This window comes from Nicotiana tomentosiformis, chromosome 12, assembly GCF_000390325.3.
Source record: "Nicotiana tomentosiformis chromosome 12, ASM39032v3, whole genome shotgun sequence".
NCBI classification, from domain to species: Eukaryota; Viridiplantae; Streptophyta; class Magnoliopsida; order Solanales; family Solanaceae; genus Nicotiana; species Nicotiana tomentosiformis.
Window position 1 is genome coordinate 43,290,523 of NC_090823.1, and position 27,826 is coordinate 43,318,348.

The 27,826-nt window shown below is 39.1% G+C and overlaps 1 protein-coding gene across 1 annotated transcript; it reads left to right on the top strand.

Annotated features, from left to right (window-relative positions):
* The first annotated feature begins 22,801 nt into the window (after positions 1–22,801).
* On the top strand, positions 22,802–27,615 carry LOC104113821 (zinc finger CCCH domain-containing protein 14-like). Its single transcript, XM_009624113.4, has 3 exons — positions 22,802–23,195; positions 23,709–23,769; positions 26,621–27,615. Exons 1-3 carry the CDS (start codon positions 23,123–23,125, stop codon positions 27,342–27,344), a joined length of 858 nt encoding a protein of 285 aa, XP_009622408.1. The 5' UTR covers positions 22,802–23,122; the 3' UTR covers positions 27,345–27,615.
* Positions 27,616–27,826: the final 211 nt, after the last annotated feature.

The following is a 27,826-nucleotide window of genomic DNA, read 5'->3' on the forward strand; positions in this document are numbered from 1 at the left end:
TGATCCCAGGTCCAATAATCTCGTCTTCCCCAATACAAGATGCTCACACAATAAGCCACCCCAGACACTGCCAAAAGTCTCGTATGACTCCACAAGGGGCCAACAAACTAAAAACTCGAATGTGATATACTCCCTCTGTTTCAATTTATGTGAACCCATTTGACTGGGCACGGAGTTTAAGAAAAGAGAGAAGACTTTTGAACTTGTGGTGTAAAATAAGGCACATATATTTTGTGTCGCTATAAATCATTGCATAAAGGTAAATTGTTTCCAAATAAGGAAAGAGGTCATTCTTTTTGGCACGGAATAAAAAGGAAATAGGTTCACATAAATTGAAACGGATGGAGTATAAGGAAACGAACTCTGGAAAGAACTACCCTACCCGCGTAACTAGTTAAACAACCGAAAGGATGTTATGAACCTTCCTCAGAAAGTGAGAAACAGAGCACACAAGAATAGATATGGGGAACTGTACTCAACATAACGTTGTTGCGGTGTGCAACCCGATCCACACATGATAACGTTGCAGCATGCAAATCGATCCAACCATGATACCCGTGGCGGCGTGCAAATTGATCCAACCATGATACCCGATCCAAACAATATCTTTGTGGCGGCGTGCCACCCGATCCACACATAATAATAAATAGGGAAATACCCATCAAGCCAGAAATGTTTATACCTACGAAATACCCGAATATCAACCACAAGCACGCGAAGTGTATAATACAAATCATGGGGAGACAGATAGCGCCATATGCTACAAAACTCAAGTACGACTAAGGTGCGATGAATGACCTGCATCTCGAGAGCCATCCTGCTCATATAACATCGAAAGCTACACAGGATCACAACATATTTGCAAATAATCAAGCCGTCTCATAAGCCACATAGCACAATAGAGTATTACATGAAATAGCTGACGATGAATATAATATCCAACGCCGGAACGCTCCTCCATAAGGAATGATATGCTGAATGAACACACCTAGGCTGGTGTAGAGTACACATCCATATCGGACCCGTCAACGTACCTCAAATCGATTCTGATCATACCATGCTTGGGAAAATAACCTCTCAAGGATCTACAACGACCTCTTTCCCATGACACATAAGAACAGCCATCGAATCCAGAACAAATTCCCACAATTCACAGCCAACTAAAGAGAGAGCCCTTCAGGCCTAAACTCTCACATTAGCGATAGTACTAAAATCTCCATACTTGGTTTCAATCTTTAATCAATCAAGTGACTATATGTCACACTTATACAATCTTCCCGTGGGATACGCTCCCCCAACCTTCCGTACCAGGTAACAAGTCTGCACATCCATTCCACCGGCCACACTAATGTTGTAAAGCAAATCAAGAATCCGCAATCAGTACACAAAGCTTCTTACACAGGACGCCAATCTCAGGTGATGCTAACAACAATACCAGCTTACTCTAACCAACTGAATCATTTCCTGCTCGTCCAAGCTTGTGATACTCTTGTCAACACCGAACCGCAACCTTGATCCTTAGCTTCCAATTTCCCATGCCGATCACTGCACCTAACACGCCAATACGTGAGAGTACCAGCATTCCATAATAACCCTTGATCCACCAATAGAATAAACACTTCATCATATAGAAACCTTTTACTTAGCTCATTTCAGAAGAACCAATGCAACACGCAACTAAATTCTTAAACCGCAGAAAATACAACCCCAAGTAGTGGTCTAAACCACCATGACCCTTTCGGGATCCATCTACACATAACAGGTAATAATAATTGGAATGCCTCTAAGTAAAATCAATTACGTTGGCCGTCAAGCCTCGCACGTACCACCACAACCACCTGTAAAACTTAACACGTTGAAGGAACTGATCATTGCCACATCATGCCGATTCAACCATTGCTAACTGATCTAACTTCTTCTAATTTACTCCAGACTTGCCTTAGGAATAATAATAGCTCCATTCAAAACATGACAAACCCAATTCGCACTCATCCATAAAGACCCTATTTCACAAGACCACGTTGTCTCAAAACCCACAAACCATCTCATACCCTCCTTGTGCGCACATTCGCATCTTCCACTGGTACACCCATCCTGATATTTCCTTTATTAATCCGAAGGCATTTTCTTCCATTCCTCCAATGCTACACTGCAGACTGAAGATAACATAGAACACTCCAAGCCCCTTTTCCTAATCCGCTGCAAAACCTCGGTACTTAACCATACTACAGACTCGAAATCCTTAGACACCGCACTTTAACGTTTGAATCTACTAGGACCGTTGTTGAGAGTCACCCACTCCGACTTGGTCTCGATTATAATCAACTCCAAGGCTCTGCTAGCACATGAATTACCCTGTCAAAGAAGCACTTGTCTGAATTACTTTCCTCGTACATCACATCTACACGAAGCATAAACTCTGAGTCTTCCCTAAGCCTGAACATGAATCAATAAGGCCAATTGTAGCACACATTCCTCAAATCCTTTGCTCAAATCACCACTGATGTTCTCTTTCCTTAGTCGTTATAACCCACCAATATGTCGATAACCAGAAACCTCACAAGTCGACAACCATGCAATCCAATCGTAGGCGGTGGGGATCTCCCACTTAGCTTAAAGCTACCATTACATGACCCTGGAACCTACCAAGATTCCCTCCTCCTCACTGACATGACCTCATGCAATCGACCCACCAAATTCCTTGAAATCTTCCTATTAACCATTTCATGAACGCTCTGAATCCCTAACCACATTCACGTGTTCGACCTCATACGGGTAGCCAGTAGAATTCTTCACAGACGCTTCATCAACACCACGCAACCACTAACCTGCTCACAGGAGATATCCCACCTGTGGAAATTCCATGCCGACCTCTTTCAACGATGATGTACCGAGTACAATTACTACGAAACCAATAAACCATTCTAAGCCTGTGTCCCTCCACCAGCTGTGCAAGTCTGTTCACTCCCCATTGACATCAACTACAGGTGCGACGATACATTCCAATTTGAAGCCATGTTGCATCTCTCTTCATATCAAGCAACTTCTTCCTGTCATATCCAATCTTTCTCAGTATAGTAGCCAATATTCCAAATCAGTCCGTAGACCTAGTCATTGTCCACCATAAGTCCCAAATCACTCTAAACTTTCCCCAAGGTGTGTAGCTATCCTACCACAGAACCCATATGATACTCTACCACTCTCCCACTTTGGTTAAACCCTCTCCTTTAGGCAACTTCCCGACTTCTGCTTTTCATACCTAACCTACTAGTAATTCAACAACCGCAAGACTCCATTCCGCCATGTCCGTCCTCATCCTTCGCTGCCCAATTGTTGCCTTTAAATCAAAATCCATCTATGTAGCACTTGGATTGCTAGATCACTACCAACTTTAATTTTCCCCGAAGATCATCTTCCTCGAGCCATCAACACTAAGAACACCGATTCGATTCTAAACTACTGCATATCGCAGTCTCTGACAGCCGCTTCCCCGACACCATTTCACAATACCCTACTCTGAAGGCTAATTGAAGAAAACCATAACACCGGCAAACTTAACACATTCATCAAGGATGACGACACCACATCACAGATGAAGATTCCACCACGCTCAAAAATACCAAGTCTCGTTACTCCATCAACCCAAACCTGATCATTCTTAGTTCGATTGTCTTTCCTCCTCTAGAAATAAAACACTAAACCTCTGAATCATGCATTGAGGAAAAACCTCCTTTCAAATCATTCACTGCCCCTACACATAGACAAGTATCCTACCATTACTTTAATATTGTGCGATAACAACTCATGAACATCATAGTAATTGGTGCATAGCCCCAAAACCATCAGAAATACAGCTACTGAGCTGAAATGACAGAACATCCTTTCACAAGGCGACGACATTAACCCAATCGAATAGGTAGGGAGAAACATCCTGCACCACCTCTGCGGTACCATTAAAATTCTTCGATTCCCAATTTATAACAAGCACTTCACGTCGCATAATATTGAATAGGAAAGAAATGAAGGCATAAGCCTCAAAGGAATTAAATCGCACGATGAGGAATCAAGAAGGAAAGTGCTCCTAACAGTCATGTAGCCTCTCGAAAATAAGTACATACGTCTCTGTACCGATCCTCAAGACTCTACTAGACTTGCTCATAACTCGTGAGACCTATGTGAACCTAACCCTCTAATACCATGTTGTCATGACCCAAAATCCATTAAAGGTCATGATGGTGCCTAACACCACTGTCAGGCAAGCCAACAATAAAAGTTTAACTTAATTACTCATTTTAGTATTTTTAAAATCGTAAATTTCCTTCAATTAAATTGTAAGAGATAAAATTTACAAAGTAAATGGCAATATTTTTACAAATTTAATACAGAACAACCCAAAAGCATTCCCAAAAGCCAGTGTCACGAATGCATGAGCATCTACTAGGAAGTAACTAAAATATAGTATCTTTCCGAAATATAAATTAGACAGGAAAAATACAAATAACCCTGGAGGAGACTCTGCTGGCTGCGGATCGTAACCTGAAATGTAGCTCACGGCAATTCCCCGTATCATCCGTGCCTCCGTGCCCAAAGGACCACCGGACATAAAAATACCTGCACAAAAATGTGCAGCAAGTGTAGTATGAGTACGTAAATCCACGTGTACCCAGTGAGTATCTAGCCTAACCCCGGAGGAGTAGTGACGAGGAGTCGACATCGACACTCACTAGTGGTCCAATAATATCAGGTACAGTAAAGAGGTGAACAAATATGGGGCAGAGTAAATAAATAAAATAAACAAGTATAAATACGTGGTACAATTCTCCTCTTTATAATAGGCTCAAGCTCTCAAATTTCCTGCTAGACCGGAGCGCATATATATATATAATTCGAATCAGGGAAAAACTCACAGATACTCTGGCTTCTTGCCAAATATTACGCACAATTCCATGAGGTTAATTTTATAGAAATGTCGAGGCGTATGGCCCGATCCAACATAAATATTTAAACTGTGCACTGCCGAGGCGAACGGCCCGCTCCCATGAGAGTGTGGTACATAAATCCTGCCGAGGCGAACGGCCCGATCCTATTAGAATAAGAAGCTTAAACAGGTCCTTGACCCGCACTCACAAATAAACATGTGAGTTATAATTTTTAAGGAAATTGGTTCGATGAAAATGCATAACGCGTGAGAAATCCGTAAGAGGAACACCTTTATTCCGCGGCAAGTGATGAAACTCGCGAAAACTTTACAATAGCAAGTCTATCACTCTACGCATGTCTAGTCTCAAGTTGTAATGCGAAATAGAAGAATTAAATGAGCAAGGATAATCCCTATAGTACAAGTACAGCATAGGGTGAACCTAAGTCTACCCGAAAAATAACATGGATCTAACTACGTACAGACTCTCATCACCTCATGCGTACGTAGTCCCCGCAACAAGTTTCACATATTAAATATATCACCTAGGGGTAGTTTTCTCCTTACAGAGTTAGACAGGAGACTTACCTCGTCTCAAAGATTACTTTCCAGTCCAAAATTGTGCTTTAAATCCTCAACTCGGTGCCAAACGACCCGAAGCTAGACAAATGTTATATAAAATAGTCAATACATGCTCAAGAGTTCACATTCTAACTACTAAAGTGATTTTCCAACCCAAATTGAAGAATTCCTAAAATTCACCCCCTGGCCCTCGTGCCCGGATTCCAAAAAAATTTGAAAATAAACATTACCCATAACATCATAAACTCGAATATATGATTTATTCTCAATTCCATACCCAAATTCGTGGTCAAAATTCAAAAATACCCATTTCTAGGTTTTCTACCAAAATCCCAAATTTTTACTAATTTTCCATGAATTTTCATGCTAAACTCTATATATAATCCAAGTATTTAACTTGCAATATGTGGGAATCACTTACCTTGACATAGATGATGAAACTCTCCTCTTCAAAAGCTCCACAAATCGCCCAACCAAGAGAGAAATGAGTGAAATGGGCTAAACCCCGCTTTTTAAAACATTCTGCCCAACACAGTCACCCCTTCTTCGCGTTCACGACCAAAGCCTCGCATTTACGATGCCTTCAGGCCCTACTGCTTCGCGTTCGTGGTTGGAGCTTCGCATTCACGAAGGCTAAATGACTCGTGATCCCCCGTCATCTTCCTTCTTCTCGTTCGCGACCCCTGTGTTGCGTTCGCAAAGGTTTGCCCAGCTTCTGCCTCGCGTTCGCATTAACTGCCTCGCGTTCGTGAAGGCCAATTCCCAGCAGCCCCAAAATTCCTCTTCGCGAATGCGGGACTCCCTTCGCAAGGACAAAACCAGAACCAGCAACAGCAGTTCCAAAACAGCTCGACTTGATCCGATACCATCCCGAAACACACCCGAGGCCTCCGGGACCCGTCCAATCACACAAACCAGTCCCATAACATAACACAGACCTGCTCGAGGCCTCAAATCACATCAAACAACATCAAAATCATGAATCGCACCCCAATTCGAGCTTAATGAACTTTAGAACTTTGAACTTCCACATTCGATGATGAAATCAATCAAATCACGTCTGACTGACCTCAAATTTTGCACACTAGTCACATTCGACATTACGGACCTACTCCAACTTCCGGAATCAGTATCCAACCTTGATATCAAAAAGTCCACTCCCGGACAAACTTCCCAAACACCTTCAAATTCCAACTTTTGCCAAAAGACTCCAAAATGACCTACGGACCTCCAAATCCACATACGGATGTGCTCCTAAGACCAGGATCACCATGCATAGCTATTCACAGACTCGGTATTTCAAACGGATATCGATAAGATTAAAATACACTTCAACCCAAATTTATAAAATCCTTCCAAAATACTGACTTTCCACAATAGGTGCTGAAATGCTCCCGGTCATCCAAAACCCGATACGGATATACGCCCAAGTACAAAATCATCATACGAACCTGTTGGAACTTTCAAATTCTAATTCCGAGGTCATTTACTCAAAAGTTAAACCTTAGTCAATTTTTCCAACTTAAAGCTTTCGAAATTAGAATTTTCTCTCCAAATCAACTCCGAATTTCCTGAATTTTAATTTCGACCACACGTACAAGTCATAATACCCGAAGTTAAGCTACTCATGGCCTCAAACGGCCGAATGATACTTTAGAGCTCAAAACGACCGATTGGGTCATTACACTTTAAGTGTGGGGATACCAGGCACATGGTGAGAGATTGTCCTAGACTACGGGCGGTTGTGCCTCAGCGGGGTACTTAGGCTATGGGTTCCACTCCAGTTGCTACAATGCCCATGCAGTCAGCTAGAGATGGGGGACAAGCAGGTAGAGGGCATCTAGGATGGGGAGGTAAGCCTTGATGTTATACTTTCCCTAGTAGGGCTGAGGCCACTGCACCAGATGATATCGCTACAGGTATGATTTTGATTTTTTATAGAGATGCATCAGTTTTATTTTGATCCGGTCCTATTTATTAGTATGAGTCCTCTTATCTTGCTTCATATATGGTTGTGTTTCGTGGTTCTTGTACTCTGTTTGGGTGTCTGCACTAGTTGGGGGATTCTATTGTGATAGCACGTGACTATCATTCCGGTTTGGTCGCTATTGAGAGTTATGAGGTTAGGGTAGACTTTCTGTTACTTATACGGTAGGTTTTGATATGATTTCTGGATGGTTTGGCCAGGACTTGTGATTTGGGTATTCTATAGGTATGGGAAGTTTGTTACATGTTGTGATTTTAGTTCTATGGGATGGAGTTAGTAGAATGTTTTAGTTGTTGAGATGCTTATCTTACTTATGATTCCAAGTGGAGGATGGGAACCTTGTGTTCTTTGTGTATAGGTGTGTCTGGACTGGTCTATGTGTCGCGGTGGGGTTATATTAGGGTAAGATTCGTTGTGGTTGTTGCGTGTGTCTTGCCTCTTCCTTGTGGAATGGATTCATAATATGGTACCAATGGGAGTTGTACCTGTTGGATTTGTTTGATAGTTCTCCCATGTGTTTCTCTTCCCATATTCAAATTATGTTTTTTGGGTTTGGACTGCACTGTATGTGCCCAGGTGGCATTTGGTGTGACTTGTTGGCCGGATGAGTAGTATGAGCTTCATATGTTTCTTACATCATTATCGGTGTTGTGAAGGTTTGGAACAAGGCTCAAGTCGATATGAGGCTAATTACTGGTACCAAGTTTGGTATGGGTAGCTATTGTGGTCAGAGTTGTTGCTATGGGCATATGGGCGATTTGTTACATCGTGTGGTTATACCTTGTGGATGTATATATGAGTTATTGCAGCTGAATGAGGTTGGTATAGTGTGTTTATGTGAGAATAGGGTCTTTGGTGGATGTTAGAATTTGGTTCTAATGCTTATCGGTATGAGTGGAAGGAATAATATTTGGTTGAGATGGTATTGTCGGGCTTATGTGGATTAGGGTGGCGTGGGATCGCCCGTGTGTATATGGTAAGTTTATATAGATATTCGATGGCTTTGGTACGACTCTTGGCACGTTCGAGGATGAACGTTTGTTTAAGAGGGGGAAAATATAACAACCCGACCAGTCATTTTGAGCTTTAGCATACCGTTCGATGGTTTGAGGTCTTGAGTGGCTTGATATTGTGTATTATAACCTAAGTGCATGGTCAGATTCGATTTTCGGATGATTCGGGATTGATTTGGATGAGTGATTCTCATTTCAAAAGTTTAAGTTTAAAATTTTGGCTGAGGTTTGACTTTTGTGAAAATGACCTCGGAATGGTCCCGGAATTGAATTCGGAGGTCCCTAGATTGATTTGGCTTGTTTTGCCGATTTGACGGTTTATAAATTCTTCCGGTTTGACCGTAGGTTGACTTTTTGGCTATCGAGTTTGGATTTTTGCTTTGAGACTTGAAATAGGTCCATTTTGTTATTTGGAACTTGTCTGCAAAGTTTGACATCATTCCAAGTTGATTTGATACAAATCTGATGCGTGGTTATATTTTTAAAAGTTCTTGAGTTTCATAGTAAATTTCATGTGTTTTGAGGTATGATTTGTGGTTTCGGGTGTTATTTTGGCATTTTGATCGTGTGAGTGAGTTCATATGATGTTTGTAGACTTGTGTGGATGTTTAGTGTGGAGCCCCGAGGGCTCGGGTGAGTTTCAGACGTGTTTCGAATTGGTTTTGGCTTGTTTGTCAGCAGCTGATGTGTTGGTGCTGCAGTTATCGCAAATGCGAGCACTAGTTCACATTTGCGATCATCACTTTTGCGAATAAATCATCGTATTTGCGAATGGGTTGTGGGCTGGCAGGCTTCGTGTTTGTGAAGCCAGGCTCGTAAATGAGAAGGGGGACATGCGCTGGGACTTTTCGCATATGAGATCAAATGGGTCGCCTTTGCAATGGGGCTGACTTCGCAAATGCGACGTCAGTGTCGCATTTGGGACATCCCCTGGGATCTGCAGGCACTGCTTTTGTGATAGATATCTTGCATTTGCGGGGTTCGCAAATGCGAACCCCATGTCGCAGTTGCGAGAACTGCGGCTGATCAAAAGAGCTGAAATACGGGACTTAGCTTCATTATTCATATTTTAGAACTCTAGACTCGGTAGGAAGCAATTTCGAGGAGGGATTTTCGCATACGACTATTGGGTAAGTGATTTTAATCCATTTTCAATTATATTACATGATTATATATGAGATTTAACATCTAAATAATGAAATTTGAAGGGAAATATTAGGGATTTTTGTCTATGTTTTGAAAAATATAAATTTGATATTTGAGAGTTGAATTGGACTAGAATTTGAAAACAAAACACACGTATGGACTCGTGGGGTTATGTATAGTCGAGATCTACCCTTGGACTCAGGTTTTGACTAGGCGGGCCCAGGGTTGACTTTTGTTAAGTTTTGGAGAATTGTGTAAAGATCTTAACTTTATTTATTGAAATTTGTTTCTCTTGCATTATTGATGTTATTAAGTCGATTTTTGTTAGATTTGAACCAAGCGGAGGCGAATTTTTGAGGAAAAGCATTTTTAGAGTATTCATGGAGGGCTTTTGAGGTAAGTATCTTACCTAACTTTGTGGGGGGGAACTACCCCGTAGGATTTGATTTTATTGCACTATTTGAATTTTGTAGAAGGCATGTACGTGAGGTGTTGAGAGTGTACATGGCCTTATATGTGGAAATTGACTGGTTTAGACTCAAAGGTTTCTTATATGCATTTAATTGAAGTCCTTATATCATGTCATATCTTTCATTGTCGAGTTTACCCTTGTATACTTTAATTGAAGTTGTTATTATTTTTTTTATCTATTGTTGTCGAGTTTACTCTTATATGCTTTAATTGAATTTGTCATTATATGTTACCTTTATCATTGTCAAGTTATCCTTATTTAAAGTCATTATTACATGTTATCTCCTCCATTGTTAAGCTTATTCTTCCTTTTCACGTGTTATTATAATTCTTGTGTTGATTTACTTTCCATACTCTTGTGTTATTGTTGTTCATTTTGCACTCATTGTTGTTGAGCCGTGGGCTATGTATTGTTGTGGTATTGGTATTGTTATTATGGCAATGTTGTAGATATTGTGTGGTGTGAGTTGTTACATTATGTTGTTGTGTTTTTGGCACATGTAGGCCTGTTGAGAGGATTGTCGGGGTGTTTGCACGAGATTATGACGTGCTATTGTTATTACTGATGTTGCACATACGGCGAGACAAGGCGGGATATATACATATGTTAGGCTTGCGTATGTTGCGAGATAAGGTGGGATAATTATTGATGCACGTGTGGCGAGACAAGGTGGGAATTTACTTTATTATTGTGCACGCGGCGAGACAAGGGGGGCTATGTTAGGGATGATATGTGATGGCCTGGGGGCATACTATTGATACTATTTGTGAAATGGTGTGATGTTCCTTGTATGTGTGTCATGCATATTACATGACTGGTGGTGTTGTCTCCAATGTGCTACTCGATGTCTCAGATAATACTTGTTGACTAGGGCTCTGATAGTGCACTTACACATGCATACACTATTACATGTCATTCATACAAGTTCAGGAATATGAAACTTGATATTCTTTGCTCATGCACTTGTATTCTTGTATATCTGATTTCTCTGTGATATGGTGGGACTATTCGTCTGTGATCATGCCGGTCGGATTGGGATATTGAACATGTAATCATATCGGGCAGATTGTGATATTGGCATGCGAGTTGTCTATACAGCACGTGAGTTGTCCGTACGGTTGTGATTGATAATGTGGGCACGAGGTGCCACGTGTATATGATTTATGATTTGGGACTCATGATTTGTGGTTTTGAGGTATGGTACCTCGAGGTGATTCTTGTTGTAAACCTAGTGTTAGAATAGCGTGATTATTTGGTTGTCATTTGTTTTCCTTAATTGGTTTCACTGGTACTTTAAATGTGTTCTGATTGCTTTGCTGCGTTATCACCTGTTTACTCCTTGTTGCTTCTACTTTCCATTGCTAGCGTTCTATTGTTATTCTTTCCATGTTTAGCTTTACATTGATATTTTGTTCCTATGTTAGCTTTATATTAATACCTTGCTCAATTTATTATGTCTAGTAGGTGTCTTGACTTGAACCTCGTCACTACTCCATCGAGGTTAGTCATGATACTTACTGGGTACTGCTGTGGTGTACCCATGTTATACTTCTGCACATTTTTGTGTTGATCCAAGTACCTCAGAGCAGGCCAGACGTTAGTTAGCTGTTGTGTTGTACTGTGGAGACTTCAAGGTATACCTTCAGTTTGCGTTTGCAGGCCTCGGAGTCACCTTCTGTTGTCTTTCATTGTTACTGTTTATTTCCATTCCAGAATAGTATTGTATTTAGTGATTTCCATTATACTCAGTAGATCTTATGACTCCATACTACTGGTTTTGAGAAAGATGTATAACTATTTATCGTTTTAGCTATGTATGTCATTTTTTTGGTTTATGTTTAACGATTAAATAGTTTAATTCTGTTAATAACTCAGCATGTGTTAGGCTTACCTAGTCATAGGAACTAGGTGTCATCATGATCCACCAGGTGGGATTTTGGGTCGTGACTCAAAATCTCCTAGAACTGGTAATACAATGTCATAAGCTCTATAATGGAAATACAAATCTAGTAATACAAAATGGAAATATTGTCTGAATAATAACAACAGTAACTGATATAGAAAGAGACGTCAAGGATTGTGATCAAAATGCAGCTCTACCTCGTCTCTCAGCAGCTAACAGCAATCACAACGGCTCTCACTTGGTTCCAACACCTAGATCTGCACAATTAAGTGCAGAGTGTAGTATGAGTATAACCGACCACATGTACTCAGCAAGTATCATAACTAACCTAGGCGAGGTAATAGTGGCAAGAGTTAACAATGATACTCGCTAGTAACCTCATCAGTTCATAATTTACAAGTACACAACAATGGTACCAAAGTAGCCAAATTAAGCGTAAAACACAGATATAACCAAAATCAGCTTACATAGAGAAGAAGTGACAAATCATGTGTCCGTTAACAACTCAACATACAAAGAAGATATGCATTAGGAAACCAAATCAATATCCACATGTAACATATATAGAAGATATGTACCGTGCCTTCACCTTCCTGTCAAATAGCATATAGAGAAAATATGCAAAAGAAAGCGTGTATACATTCCAGAATGGAATATAGAGAAGATATGTGATAAAACATGGATATACCCTAGGTAATTGCAAATAGAGAAAAGATGAAAGAACCCAAACACTGATCAGTTTTCCTCATATCGTGTATACACCATCACGAGAAAAACATGAGAGGGTGACCCTAGGGGGGTGGATCTTTATCAACACACTGCACAAATAACTCACGTGCCATATATAAATAACCTCACAGACCACTCACGTGTTATCATAACTCATATCGCATAGACAACTCACGTGCTACCAATCCAGTCCATATCACACAAAAGCATGTAAAACAACATATGTATACGAATAATGAATACCAAATCATAAGCTCATGGAACGATAAAAGTGACATGCTAAGGTGTATGTATGTGCAAGTGCGCTACTAGAGCTCTGATTAGGTGATTACACCTCAAAATAACAGTTTACAAGTGTGAACAAGAGATTATCCTAAACATGATCTCTAACGCAATTCAAGTAGCTCACAAAAGGCACAAGACACATGAAGCGTGATAACATGAAGCTTAGCAATCAATTCAAGGCATAACATATCTTAAGCCCTACCCTGAGCATGGATAAAATCCGGCGCACACACACATGCTCATCCCCCACATGTGCATCACCCTTGGCATGTATCCATCATCAATAATTCAAGCAAATAGTGCCTCAAACCAACTTTAGACAAGATACTTACCTCAAATAAGCCAAATCAATACTCTAAGAATGCCTTCCCACACAATCCTGAATAATAAATCTTTGATCTTTATACCAATGCACAAAGTCAACACGGTCTCGTACTTTGTAACCAGACAAAACTCAGAAATCCCGAACGTTTATTCCAATACAAGTCCAAACATACAAGTTTTATCTAAATTCGACCTCAAATCGACCCCCAAATCTCCAATGTTTACTCTCCAAAATTATAGCAAAACCCCCCCAAATTTCTCCTTCAAATCACATAGTATAGGTGTAATAATCCATGGAGAAACAAGATCTAACATCAAACTTTAGTAGATATTACTTACCCTTCAAAGTGTGGTAAAGAAACTCTCCAAAAATAGCCTCTAGCCGAGCTCCAAAACTCCAAATAATAAAAACAAATAGACCAAACCCTCATTATTTTAATCTGCTTAGAGATTTTCACTTTTTTGGAAAAAAAAAGTCGCTTCTGCCACTCCACTTCAGCGGAACATTCTTGCTTTTGCGAGTTCACTTAAGGCCCCGACCATCCACACATGCGCTCCATTGTCCGCTTCTGTGGAAGCACTTCTGCGCTCAATACTTCGTAGAAGCGACATCGCTTCTGTGCAAATCCTTTGCATCTGCGGACTCTGCTGCCCCAGTCATACGTTGCTTCTGTGGCCAACTGTCCGCTTCTGTGGACTCGCACCTATAAAAAAATCATGCAGGTGCGAAAACATCAGTAACAGACTTGCCAACAAGACCAAAATGATCTGAAACTCATTCAAAACACACTCGAGGCCCCCGTGACCCCGTACAATCACACCAATATGTCCTAATATCTTCTCCAAACCTATCCAAAATCTCAAAACACTAAAATTAATATCAAAATCATGAATCGCACCTCAATTCAAGCTTAAAGAACTAATCAAACTTCCACTTTAAAAACCCAAGCCGAAATACGTCTAACTAACTCGGAATTACCTCAAATTTTGCACACAAGTCCCAAATAATATAGCGAACCTATTCCGACTCCCGAAATAATAATTCAAACCCAATATAATCTAATTCAACTCCCGGTCAAACCTATAAACCTTCCAAACCTTCAACTTTCTAACTTTAGACAATTAGAGTCAAAATAATTCCAAATTCAAATCCGGACATATGTCTAAGTCCAAAATCACCATACGAACTTAATAGAACAGTCAAAATACCATTCTGGGGTTATCTACATAAAGACAAACTCCAATCAACTCTTCTAACTTAAACTTTCAACCTTGTAACTAAGTGTTCCCAATTCAATCCAAAACCTTCCTGAAATCAAACCGACCATCACTACAAGTCACAAAACAACAAACACATATACAAAAATTATCAAATAGGTGAATGGGGCTCAAATACACAAAATGACCGACCGAGTCGTTACAGAGATACTAAGATTCTCTATTAAGCATGCACCCGACAATTGTGATTCAGCTAGCACAACATGCCAGATTCACCTTTACTGCATGTAACATAAGCAATGTGTGGAAAGGATATTAGGAACTGTAACAATTAGATTATCTTATAAATACTCCCTCTTTCCCACTGTTGTAGAGGATTCTAATCCATACTCTAATTTTAAAAGTGTACTATAATTCTCCCAATTGTCTTTACTGTTCAACGGCTCTCGCTTACTTGAGATCAATAAATAAGAATCTTTTCCCCGTTCTTTACTTATTTTGTTATTTTACAGACATCGTTATTATTATTATACTTCTTTTCATCAATGAAGGTTCATTTTCTTTGGTTTAATTACATCACTTGTGACCTGATTTTATAAATTTAATTGTTTAATCTAACAAATAAATTTTTTGTTAAACAGTTTGGCTCTTACCTTGGGTCCCAAGTAACTGTATGATTATTTCAAAACTTTTTTTATCCTTTGGCTGATTTTTTGTTTGTTGTTAGTGAAACTTCGTGGTTGGAGATCAAAGTAGATTATTTACGATATGGGATTGGGAAGGCCAGCTTCGCATGGTGTCGTATTTTCGGCCATCGCATTTGCGATGGATTCTCCATATTTGCGAGGGTTGTATCGCTTTTGCGAGGGCCATGGTCGCATTTGCGACGTCTGCTATTCAGGGGCGTAGTTTGCATTTGCGATCTCGCTGTCGCTTTTGTGAGGTTCGCATCTACGAACCTCTCATCGCAAATGCGACATTTGCAGTTGGGTATTAAGTGGTATTTTGGGATTTTTAACTCGTTCTCACATTTTGAACCCTAGACTTGGAGAGGGGCGATTTTGGTTTGGAGCTTTTCACACAAGACTTTAGGGTAAGTGATTTTCACTCTTTCTTGGTATCATTTGAAAAATCTATATGGATTAATTACACCCAAACTCATGGAATTTTGAGGTAAATTTGGAATTTTTGCCTACAATTTAAGAAAGTGAAAATTAAGTTTTTGAGCTATGATTTGGACTTGGATTTGAAAACCAACCACATATTTCGACTCTTGGGGTTACGGATAGTCGGGATCTACCTCTTAACTTGGGTTTTGACCATGTGCGCCCGTGTTGATTTTTGTTGAATTTTTGGGAATTGAATAACGATTAAAAGTTTATTATTTGGAATTGATTCCTATAACTTTGTTTGATATTATTCAGTTTTTTTTGCTAGATTTGAGCTGGTTAGAGGTGATTTCTAAGGGGAAGGTGTTATTGGAGTATTGATTTTGGATCGTTTGAAGTAAGTATCTTGCCTAATCTTATCGTGAGAGAATACGCTATAGGATGTGAGTTTATTTGGCTAATTAGAATGTATGAAAAGTGATGTATATATGAGGTGATGAGCATATATGCGAGTGCTATATATGATTTCAAACGGAATAGACTTAGGCTTCTATTATGCCTTGATTTGATTACGCACTTCATATGATAGTGTGACTACTTGAACTCATTGCATCATGTTAGAGACCATGTATAGGTTTGATATCTACTAAAGTTTGGTGATTAAGCACCAGCAGAAACCCTAGCTACGAAGAAGAAGAGAAGGAAGGAAGAAGGGAAGAAGAGGGAAGTTATCTGTGAGAGAAGAAAATGAATGGAACAGTGAAATTGTATTCCCATTCTTCTTTCACATCTCTTACACTCATATATATATATATATATATATATATATATATATATATATATATATATATATATATATACGTATAACTTAACAACTAATGTAACAAACTAACTGAGTAAGCACCTCATTAATCACTAACTACCTAACTAATCAACCATACATAAATAGACTAAACTACCCTCATACTCAAGTCACTCCTTTCTCCTCAACACTCCCCCTCAAGCAAGGTGGTATGAAGACATCAAGTACCCATAGCTTGGACATCAGATAATCATGTTGTGCTCTGGTTAAGCCCTTGGTTAGAATGTCTGCTAGTTGTTCCTTAGTTGCTACATATTCTCTCTTCACTAGCCCATTCTTTATCTTCTATCTTATGAAATGACAATTGATCTCAATGTGTTTGGTGCGTTCATGAAACAGTGGGTTGGCAGCTATTTGAATTGTTGTTTTACTGCCTATGTGAATGTTCACAGAGAGATCAACTGCTACCCCAATATCCTTGAACAAGCCAAGTATCCAAATCAACTCTGCCATAGTTCATGCAATGCTCCTGTACTCTGATTCTGTAGAGCTCCTAGAGATAATATTTTGCTTCTTTGACTTCCAGGAGACTAAGGATTCACCATACTTGATAAAGAATCTAGTTATTGATTTCCTAGTAAGAGGGTAGGCTACCCAGTCAGCATCACATTATACTGTGATAGTGTTCCTCTTCTTGCTAGATAGTAGTATGCCTTGTCCAGGCTGCCCCAACACATATCTGACTACTCTGTGTGCAGTTTCCATATGAGACCTCTTTGGTTTCTACATAAATTGACTTAGTGTCTGAACATTAAAAGTTGTATCTGGTCTTGTAACAGTTAAGTAGAGTAGCTTTCCTAGTAGCCTTTGGTAGTTGCTGGGGTCTGCCAAGATTTCATCTTTTGTGCCATTGAGGATGCCAGTGTGTTCATCATATTCCTTAGTAGTAAGCTTGGCATTGGCTTCAATAGGTGTAACTATAGCTTTGCAGCTCCCAGTCCAAGTTCAGAAATGAGCTATAGTGTGTATTTCCTATAATGCATTAGGATGCCTTGCTGTGATCTGGAAAACTCAATGCCAAGGAAATATTTCAACTCTCCTAAGTCCTTCATCTTAAAAGCCAGTTGGAGCTTAGCTTTGACTTCATCTATTAGTGTCAAGTAGGGCTGGGCATATATCGGGTAAAACCGATAGCCTGAACCGAAAAAAGCTTATTGGATTATCGGTATCGGGTTATTAGGTTAACTGTTCGGTAACGGTCTAGTGTTATTTTACTATTGGGCTATCGGTTTGGGTCTCGGTTTGTCCAATTTTTAAATGGTTTAACCGGTAACCCAATAAACTTTACAAAAATACAATTTTACCCTTAGATATATAAATTTTCCAATTCTCCCAATTCTCTATCTACTGTTCTAACCCTCACAATTTTTTTATTCAACACATAGAGAAACAATGTTGTAAGGTTTATTATATTCTTTGAGAGGGTTACAACAATCGAGAAAGTTTATCATATTCTTTATACAGTACACATTATCTTTCATTACTTCTTCTAATAGAATCGAGATTGAGTTATCTTATCGGATAAACCGATAACCGAACCGATAACGATCGATAATCGATTAACCGATAATTGGAAACCAATATCTTATCGGTTCAGTTATCGGTTTAGCATATTTATAAACTAACAACCGATATGCTAAACTGATAACATTCACAACCAAACCGAACGGACCGATGCCCACCCCTAGTGTCAAGTCAGGTCTAGTGAGAAGCATGTCATCCACATAGACCAAAATGATTACAGTATGCTTGCATGTTCCTTTTACAAACAAGGAGTGATCATGTTGACTCTGCATGAAGCCTAAGTGCACCAGTGCTTCAGATAGCTTAGCATTCTACTGTTTTGGTGCATGTTTAAGACTATACAAGGATTTTAAGAGTGCATGCTGGCCTGCTCTCCCCTGACTCTGAAAGCCTTATGGTAGAGTCATATAGATCTCATCATGCAAGTCCCCTTGGAGAAAAGCATTGTACATATCCATCTGATGAATGGGCCAATGCTCAGATGCAGCAATAGCTAGAATTGTTCGACTGAAACCATTTTAACCACTGGACTAATGTCTCCTGATAATCAATGCCTTCTTGTTGACTATACCCCTTGGCTACAAGCCTGGCATTGAACCTTTCTACCTCTCCTGAGGCTTTGTGCTTTACTTTATAGATCTACTTGCAGTCAATAGTAACTCTGCCATCAGGTAAAAAGACCACATCCCAAGTATGGTTAGACTCTAAGGAGACCATATCTTTAACAGCTTTTTCAAAAGAAGTAGGTTCCACTATAGTGGAGAAGGCAGCTAGATAAGCCTGATACTTGGGAGAGACCCTATCATATGATACATAATTGGCATTAGAGTAAGGCACGGACTTGTGTCATGGCATAGAGACAAAGTTTTTCATCCAAATAAGAGCATGTTTGGTCCTTAAGGATCTTCTTAGAACAGTGAAGCTCTAATCCTGAGAAGGCAAGAAAGATTGCACCACTTCTGATGCTAGGTGGTGTTGTAGAGATAAGTCCTGCCTTGAGTTACTAGCTACATGGCTAGAGTTGACAGGAGTGGAGGTAGGATGATGAGGTGAGGTTTGTTCTTCATCATAAGACGGTGATCCATGAGGCAAGAACACAGGTAGTGCAGATGTTGGAGAGTCCTTGAAGGGGAAGACATCTTCCCTGAAGGAGACATAATTGTTGATGAAAAACCTATGAGTGTCCAAATCCAGTAGTACATAGCCCTTTTGAGTATCAGAAAACCCTATAAGGATAGTAGGCTTAGCTCTAGGAAGAAGTTTGTTTGTTTCTTGAACCTGTTTGGCATAACACAAACAGTCAAGAACTCTCAGATGCTTCAAAGTAGTTGCTCTACCATACAACAACTCAAAAGGAGACATGCCATTGAGGACAACAGATGGCATCCTATTGATAATATATACAGTTGCAAGAGCACAATGACCCCAATACTTAATAGGGTTGTTAGCCTGAAATCTTAAGGCCCTAGTTACCTCCAGTATATGCATGTGTTTTCTCTCAGCAACTCCATTTTGCTGAGGAGTATAAGTACAGGTCTTCTGATGGATAATGCCATAGTTCTGGAACAAGGTGTTGCATACAGAATTAACAAACTCAGATCCATTGTCAGGTCTAACTGCCTTCATGGTTTTGTTAAACTGAGTTTGAACAACCATAATAAACTGTGCAAGTACAACACATACATCAGACTTTAGTTTTAGAAGAAATAACCAAGTCATTTTGGTGAAGTCATCAACAATTGTCAAAAAATACTTGTTACCATCAAAAGTTGCATATTTGTAAGGACCCCAAACATCCACATGAATTAGATCAAATTCATCAGTGCTCTTAATATAACTAGTAGGGAATGGTAACCTATTTTGCTTAGCACATGGACATACAATGCATTTATTTATAGTGTTAGTAATACTTGCTAGTTTAACAGGAAACGACTTTATGAGAACCATACTAGAGACATGCCCTAATCGTTTATGCCACAGTAATATCAATATGAGAGTTACTATTTCATGACTTTATTCCACCAGCAGCTAAAGAGACTACAATAAGCTTCTTGGCACTTTGTTTATGCAGGAAATACTGACCATCTCTTTCCCTACCAATCTCCCTCACCTTGCTATTGAAGAGATCCCAAAATACACGAAAAGTAGGATAAAAGGAAGCAAAGCATCATAGATCTCTTGTCACTTTGGAGACTGACAACAAGTTGAATTTGAATTGAGGTACATAGAGAACTTCTTTAATAGTATTTCTGTCTGAAATATGACCATCTCCAATATGAGTAACTTGAGTAACATCTCCATTAGGTAATAGAACTCTTCTAGGCTTAGAACGTGTAATTAGGAAAGTTTTGGTCAGTAAATAAATATCTGACACCATATGGTTGGTGGTGCCTGTATCAATGATCCATTCTTGTGAGCTAGTGGATGCTAAAAGAGCAGTATCAGTACCTGCTGCATTTGCCTGAGTAGGAGGAGTTGGACTATTGTTCAAAATCTGCATTATCTGATCATATTGTTCCTTGGTGAAGGGAAAATCACCTCCTTGAGGAGAAGTACTTGCTGATCCATGAGGCTGTGAGGAAGAAGAACCTGCTTGAGTCTGAGTGCCAGAGTTTCCTTGACCCTGCAAGCCTTCAACAACTTGGCTCATATTATACTGATGGCCATGGTACATAGGCATGGATTGCATTGGCATAGGTTGCATTGACATGTTTTGAGAGACATGATTAGTATACAAAAGGCACAACATGTCTAGGTTCTACCATTGCATTGTAAGCACCAGCTCCCCCTTTCTTTTTGAACTTATAGTCTAGTGGATACCCTATTATTTTGTAGCAGTTTTCCTTACTGTGGCCTTTCATTATACAGAACTCACACTGAACATTGTAATTCTTCCTAAACTTTGGATTGAAGTTAGGCTTAGCACTATACAATGCAGTGGAGTCATATGCATTTGTGTTTAGAGTAGGAGCAGATCCTAACACTCCAATAGAAGCAGCTACAGCTCTTTGACTCTCATCACTCATAAGCATTGCATAAGCTTGATTCACTGTAGCTAGGGGTTTCAGCATAAGAATTTGACTACGAGCTTGTGGGTAAGAATCATTTAAGCCCATTAGGAATGTCTGTTTTCATAGATGCACAATAAACTCTTTTGTCTTGGCACAGTCATAATCATGAGTAAGTACTACAGATTCAGACTCATCTCAGAGATCGTTGAGCTTTGAGTAATAAACAGAGACAGATGCAGTACCTTGATTCAAGGTGGCAATTTCCTTGTGCAAATTGTAGCTACGTGTATCATTCACCTTATCAAAACGTTCCTGCATATCCATCCACACTACCTGAGCACTAGTAGCGTATGCAATGCTACTAATTAAGGTCGGAGCCACTGAATTCATCAACCATGACAACACAATTGCATTGCACCTTCCCCATTGATACCGGTACTTCTCACAAAACCGCTCCTTTGGCCACATGCCATCAACAATCCCAAGTTTATTACGGCCAAGTAGTGCAATTCACATAGATCGATGCCATAGGGAGTAATTGTCAGTGCCAATCAACTGAAATGAGATTAAGGAGATTCCACTCGTTTCGTTGGGAGCTAAGTACATAGGATGAGTGACTGCTACTGTCACTCCTTCCTCAAATTCATCATCCGATGATGCATGCGAAGTATTTTCAGCAGTAATAGTTGTATTTTCATGAGGCAGATCATCAATCGCAATTGTTGAGCAAATTTGAATTTTTAACCAGAAATATTAAGGTCACAATTCAGAAAATAGAGCAGAGAATAGAGTGAGAAGAAGACGAGGATCAATTTTTGAGCTTCAATTCAGAGCTCGAAGCTCTAATACCATGCTGAAGTTTGGTGATTAAGCACCAACAGAAACCCTAGCTACGAGGGAGAAGAGAAGGAAGGAAGAAGGGAAGAAGAGGGAAGTTATCTGTGAGAGAAGAAAATGAATGGAACAGTGAAATTGTATTCCCATTCTCCTTTCACATCTCTTACACTCACACACACACACACACACACACACATATATATATATATATATATATATATATATATATATATACACACACACGCGCGTGACTTAACAACTAATGTAACAAACTAACTTAGTAAGCACCTCATTAACCACTAACTACCTAACTAATCAACCATACATAAATAGACTAAACTCCCATCATACTCAAGTCACTCTTTTCTCCTCAACAATATCCTAATTGAGCATGATACTTGTTATTTTATGGCGTACCTGCCTAACACGTAAAACTTCAATTTATCGAGTTTTAAATTAAGCTATGTTAGAGGCTAACTAACTTAGGGCCCGTTTGGCCATAGATTTTGTCAAAATAAACTTGGGTTTTATTTGGCAAACACATGTTTGGCCATAGATTTTGCCTATATTTTGGCAAAATTCCAAATCTCAAATCCCAAGAGCTGGTTTTGGGCCAAATCCCTAATAATACACATGTTTTTCCAAAATAAATTTGAAAAATATGTTTTGAAAACGTATGTCCAAACACATTTTCATCTTTAAGCCAAACTTCACCCAAAACAGATTTTTCAAAATAAATTTGGGAATTTATGGCCAAACGCTAGCTTAATGTCTGAAGTTTGCATTCAAACTGTGTCTTGACGTTTGAACAGGTGGCTAAATTTTAAATCTTTTGTAAATGTCGACCATTCTTTAAATAGCAGTGCTAAAAATGGCTACTCGTGCTTACTCCCCATTCAAGACCCATACAAAGGGCCCGTGATCTAACTAACGGGTACCGTAAAAATTAACGACAGTATTTGATTTACTCTCTCTCTCTCTCACATTCCGGAACCGCCCGTGTCTTCACTCTGTCAGCTAGCGCTAGGGTTTTGTCCTTCTCTGCTTTTTCAGCTCTCTTGAGAGATACTAGCAAATTTAGTTCATATAAGCATATACTCAAAATATTCATAGGTCGGTTGATTCAGATTTGTTCTATAGAGTCTTCATATATATTTTTTGTTTGTATCTCTTGGTTATTCATTTCCGAATAACGACAAAAAATGGAGTTTGGACGAAAGAGAATAGTAGATGGCGCCTTTGCAGGAAACGGAGGAATGAAAAAATCAAGAAATGGTTAGTTTTTCTCTCTTTATTTTTCTTATCCTTTCTATTTATTTCCATCGTTTTGTCAATTTTTTTAGAACTGTGTGTTTCGAGAATTTCGAGCTCCGTCCGGATGGCCTTATTTGACTGAAGCATGGAGTTTAAGAAAGAAAGACTTTTGAAAGTTGTGGTTTAAAATAAATTATAGATATTTGTGTGGCTTTAAATCATCTCATTATGGTAAAATGAGAATTTTAAAGTTAAATTATTACTAAATATAGAAATATATTATTCTTTTTGGACAAATTAAAAAGATAAGTGTGTCGCATAAAATAGTAATGTATAATTCGTAATGAATTTAAAAATATGGATTTTCATAGTATTCTGCTAGTGTACAACAACAACAACAAAAAACCCAGTATAATCCCATAAGTGTGGTCTTGGGAGGGTAATGTGTATAATCTGTTAGTGTAGAAGTACATGTTTAAATTATGTTGTCTGTGAATTGTCAACTGAAGAAAGATAATCAATCTCTTGCAACAGAATCAGAATCCTTTACGAGTGGTGTAGGAAGCAAATCAAAGCCATGCATGAAGTTTTACAGGTTTCATACTTAATCCATCTAAAAGAAAAGAATTCTCCATTCAATTCCGTACATGGTAATATTTGTAATGTTTAAAATGATAGTGTATGGTATGGTGAGAAAGTGTCATTGATCTGCTGACTTCTACGTTATATGGCTAATGTTATTTTGTGTAACTGCATAAGATGTCATAGAAACAGAAAATAGAAAGATCCATGTCTAGCATGATGATCTTAAGTAGGTTAATTGCTTGATAAAATTGATGACTTAATTCAATTGTATTATGCTATAAGTTATCGGGCAATAAATAGCGATACTTATTCATGGTGTTAAAAACTTATATAAGTTGCATAAGTAATAGGTTGATGTATAATTAGCAGTGGTACTATGTAACTCTGTTTTAAATAAGCTTGGAGGCTATTATTAAGTAACAAGTTCAAGTTTCAAGAAAAGAATAAACACAAAAAAAGGAGCCCGAGATTCAAAGCCGGAATCTTCCTACTCTTTCTAGTTAGGACAAAGCATTCTATCATATTGATTTCTTCTCCCTCCGATCCTTCTTTTAGTTAAGTTCCTCCCATATAGATGATTTACATTCCCAGCTCAACATTTTTGGAAAACAATCATATCAAACGTTCAGATGAGAATTGGCATTCAGTTTAGTGAAACCCAGGACCAGACCAAAATAATAGGAAGAAGCCAAGCTGTCTATAAAGTTGCCATTTTTGCTGACGGACTAAAATGCAACATTAGCGACCTAGTTTGATGTGAAAACACATAGCACGTGCTTCCAAACACTCACAAATGACTGTTATTATTCGACCCATGCAAGAAGTTTGTGAGGTGCCATTGCAGGTTGGATAGAATAAGAAAAGAGGCATAAAAAATGACTTGACTTAAAAGACAGATGCTACCACAACAAGGTGAGAAAAAGAAAAAAAGCATTGTCTGAGGTAATGAATTGGAAGTAGCCATAGAGGAGTGGAAGAGCAGTTAATGAATTCTGTACAGAAAGTGAGATATTTCTGTGAGTTGGAAGGTATAGAATGTAGGGCAACATTCGATCATCCTGAACAATGTTGTTCATGTAAATTAGATAGTCTCCGGAGTATGAATGTCAGGTATGTATATGTGATGATATGAGGAAAGGTGTCTCTTTGTTAAAGGTGGTATTGAAGTGAGATGTGAGAGGAGCTTAAACATTGATAAGTCTCTGCGCCAGCCTATAAGTATCATAATCTTCAGTCTTGTGGTAAAGGGTTCGCTTGGTGATTTCTTTCGAGATTTCAGTTGAAGGTAATATAGGAGATACTATGATGCCAAACACGATCTTGTCTACTCTTTCTATGCCGTCAGGCACATATATATAATAACTGTGTTGACCTGCCATGCACATTTGTTGGTTTTATATTTTCGTTTATGGAACAATCCATATTTTAACCTGTGAATACTGTTTGCTTGAACCATGGCATAGCATAATAAAGATAGCATTTGGGCATTGCATCCACTGGTCATTTTTTTTTCCTTTTGGAAGCAAAGAATGTTGCGACTATTTCCCTTCATAGAGAAAATCTCACCCAAGGTGTACATACATATATGCTTTTTCATTTATATAATTCTAGGAAAAGTAGTAGTATCGCTTGGATATCTCTATATGGATGATCTTCAATGGGCTGGTCCTTTATCAGAAAAACAATGCATCCAACGGTCAACCAACATCACGAGATTCCTTTAATTTGTGTTCGTCGGTCATTAGAGCTCAGTAGCGAGATCATGCCTTTGTCTCTTGTCCTTGTTTTAGACTGTTCTTCAGTTTGCATTTAATCATCCTTTCTGTGAGTTGTTTGGGAAATATATCGGATTTTATTTAGGAGGAACTGTGCTTTATTAAATAACATAAACTGTCTTACTTGTATGTTTGATTCACAGTGCTTTCCCTGTCATTCTTCTGCTAAGTTGCTCGGACACGGGTATGGGTGTCTGTCACAGGTGCGGATCTAGATCTAGGATCCTTCGAGTAAATTCTAAGATTTGAGGATAGGGATCCTACTACAGATGCGGGTGCAGGGATCCAGCTAAAAATAATTCAAAAAAAATAAAAATATAAAAATATCAGTAAATTATGAGAAGTTTTGTGGAATACTTATGCATAGCTTGTAAAGTGTGGATTTCTTATGTATTCTCAAGTTGTAGATAAGTAAAGGATTGATTTCCTAGATAAGGTATGCTATTTTCTTCAAATTTACCCTAGGTTTGGTTCTGAAATCGGGAATCAAATTGTATCTCGTCTCAAATTTTTCCGTCCGTTGTGGTCAAAGTACCCAAAATTGTTTGACCAGATCCCATACCCACACCCATACTAGTGTCGTGTCAACACAGGCGTGGCACCTAAACTGCCGTGTCGGAGCAACTTAGTTCTTCTGTGATTTCAGTGAACTAAAACTAATATCCTTGATGTGTTTGCCTTGTGTCCAATTATGTGATTCTGTATTTAGCATATTCTCATGATCTCTCACGTAGTGATGAAGTTAACTTGAGCTGCAGTTAGTGGTGAAATATTTTTGAGAAGCAGTAGTGGTCAATGTTGTCAGTCAAATGCCTCTTTCTTCTGATATTTTATTTTCAATCATCTTTTATCCTGTAAGTTGAACTACTGAATACTACGTAATTAGAAAAAAAGTTGAACTAGTAAATACTGAATTAGTTTTGTGAACTGTTGTTCTCAACATGCCAATCACTCACTTGTGTCCCCCTCTGTGGAAAGGATGCTCTTAACTTATTTTGCATCTCAGCTCTTGGCTCAATGTTAATGTGCCTCCTGGCATGTGATTCTGTTTAATTCTTTTTAACCCCATCTTGTAATGTGATGTAGCACTTCTGGATGCTCATATGGGGAGGGATGCCACTTTCTTCACTATGTTCCTGGCTATAGTGCAATGAGTCAAATATCAAACATGGGATTGAACCCAGCAGTTCCCGTTGGAAGGAATCGTGCCTCTTTTAGTGATGGTCCTGCTTCAACCATGAAGTCCAAGCTTTGCAACAAGTATAACACTGCAGAAGGATGCAACTTTGGTGATAAATGCCATTTTGCCCATAGTGAGATGGAGATTGGGAAGCCAGTGGCACTGGCTTATGATGATTTCCAAGCAGCAGGACCTCCGAGTAGGTTTCCTGGCTATCATAAACCATCGCAACCCAGTCCAGTTGCAACAAACTTTGGTGCATCTGCAACAACTACAATTAGCATAGATGCCGCTCTTGCTGGAACCATCATTGGGAAGAATGGCGTGAACTCAAAACAGATTTGTCGGCTTACTGGGGTCAAGCTCTCCATAAAGGATCATGAAACGGATTCCAATAGAAGGAACATTGAGCTCCAGGGAACGTTTGATCAGATTAATCAGGCCAGTGCTATGGTCCGGGAGATCATATCAAATGTTGGCACCCCTACGGGCGGGCCAAAAAATACTGGTCCATTCACTCGTGGGCCTGCTGGCCCATTTAAGACAAAGATGTGTTCGAACTTCTCCAAAGGTTCATGCACTTTTGGAGAAAAATGCCATTTCGCTCATGGCGCTAGTGAGCTGCAGTAGCCTTTGGCTTGATCTTCACAGCTTTATGTATTAGCGAAGGTTGTTTTACCACAGGAAATGGGATAAACCTTGGAAATGCCTGAAAGAGAATTATTTATTTCCACCGTATTAGCTTATCATGGTCAGAGTTTTGTCCAGTTGTATTGCTAGCCAATTCTGTCACAACTGGTTTTGGTACAACGGATAGAATAGTCCATAATTGAGTCCCTCTTGGAGCTGACAGGAACTTGAGCATTTGCGAGGTATTCATTAAGTGTGCTGCTTTTCGGAATCACTTGACCACCTTATAATGTATCTCTTATTGCAAAGAACCAATGGCTTTTGATTATCACGTTAGCAAGCCTTTGTTAGGACAAACCCAAGTCCTGAAAGATGACTGAATTAAATGGGAATTACCAAAACGTATGCGACGGCTCTTAATTATATTAAGTGGTGAAAATGAGTTCCTCGTGCTTTTTCCTATTTATCCTTGAATTCTGTCT

Coding starts and splice junctions, on each gene's coding strand:
- LOC104113821 (XM_009624113.4), top strand. CDS start 23,123: ATGGAGTTTGGACGAAAGAGAATAGTAGATGGCGCCTTTGCAGGAAAC. Junction 23,196..23,708: donor AATGAAAAAATCAAGAAATG/GTTAGTTTTTCT, acceptor CTCTTGCAACAG/AATCAGAATCCTTTACGAGT. Junction 23,770..26,620: donor CCATGCATGAAGTTTTACAG/GTTTCATACTTA, acceptor AATGTGATGTAG/CACTTCTGGATGCTCATATG.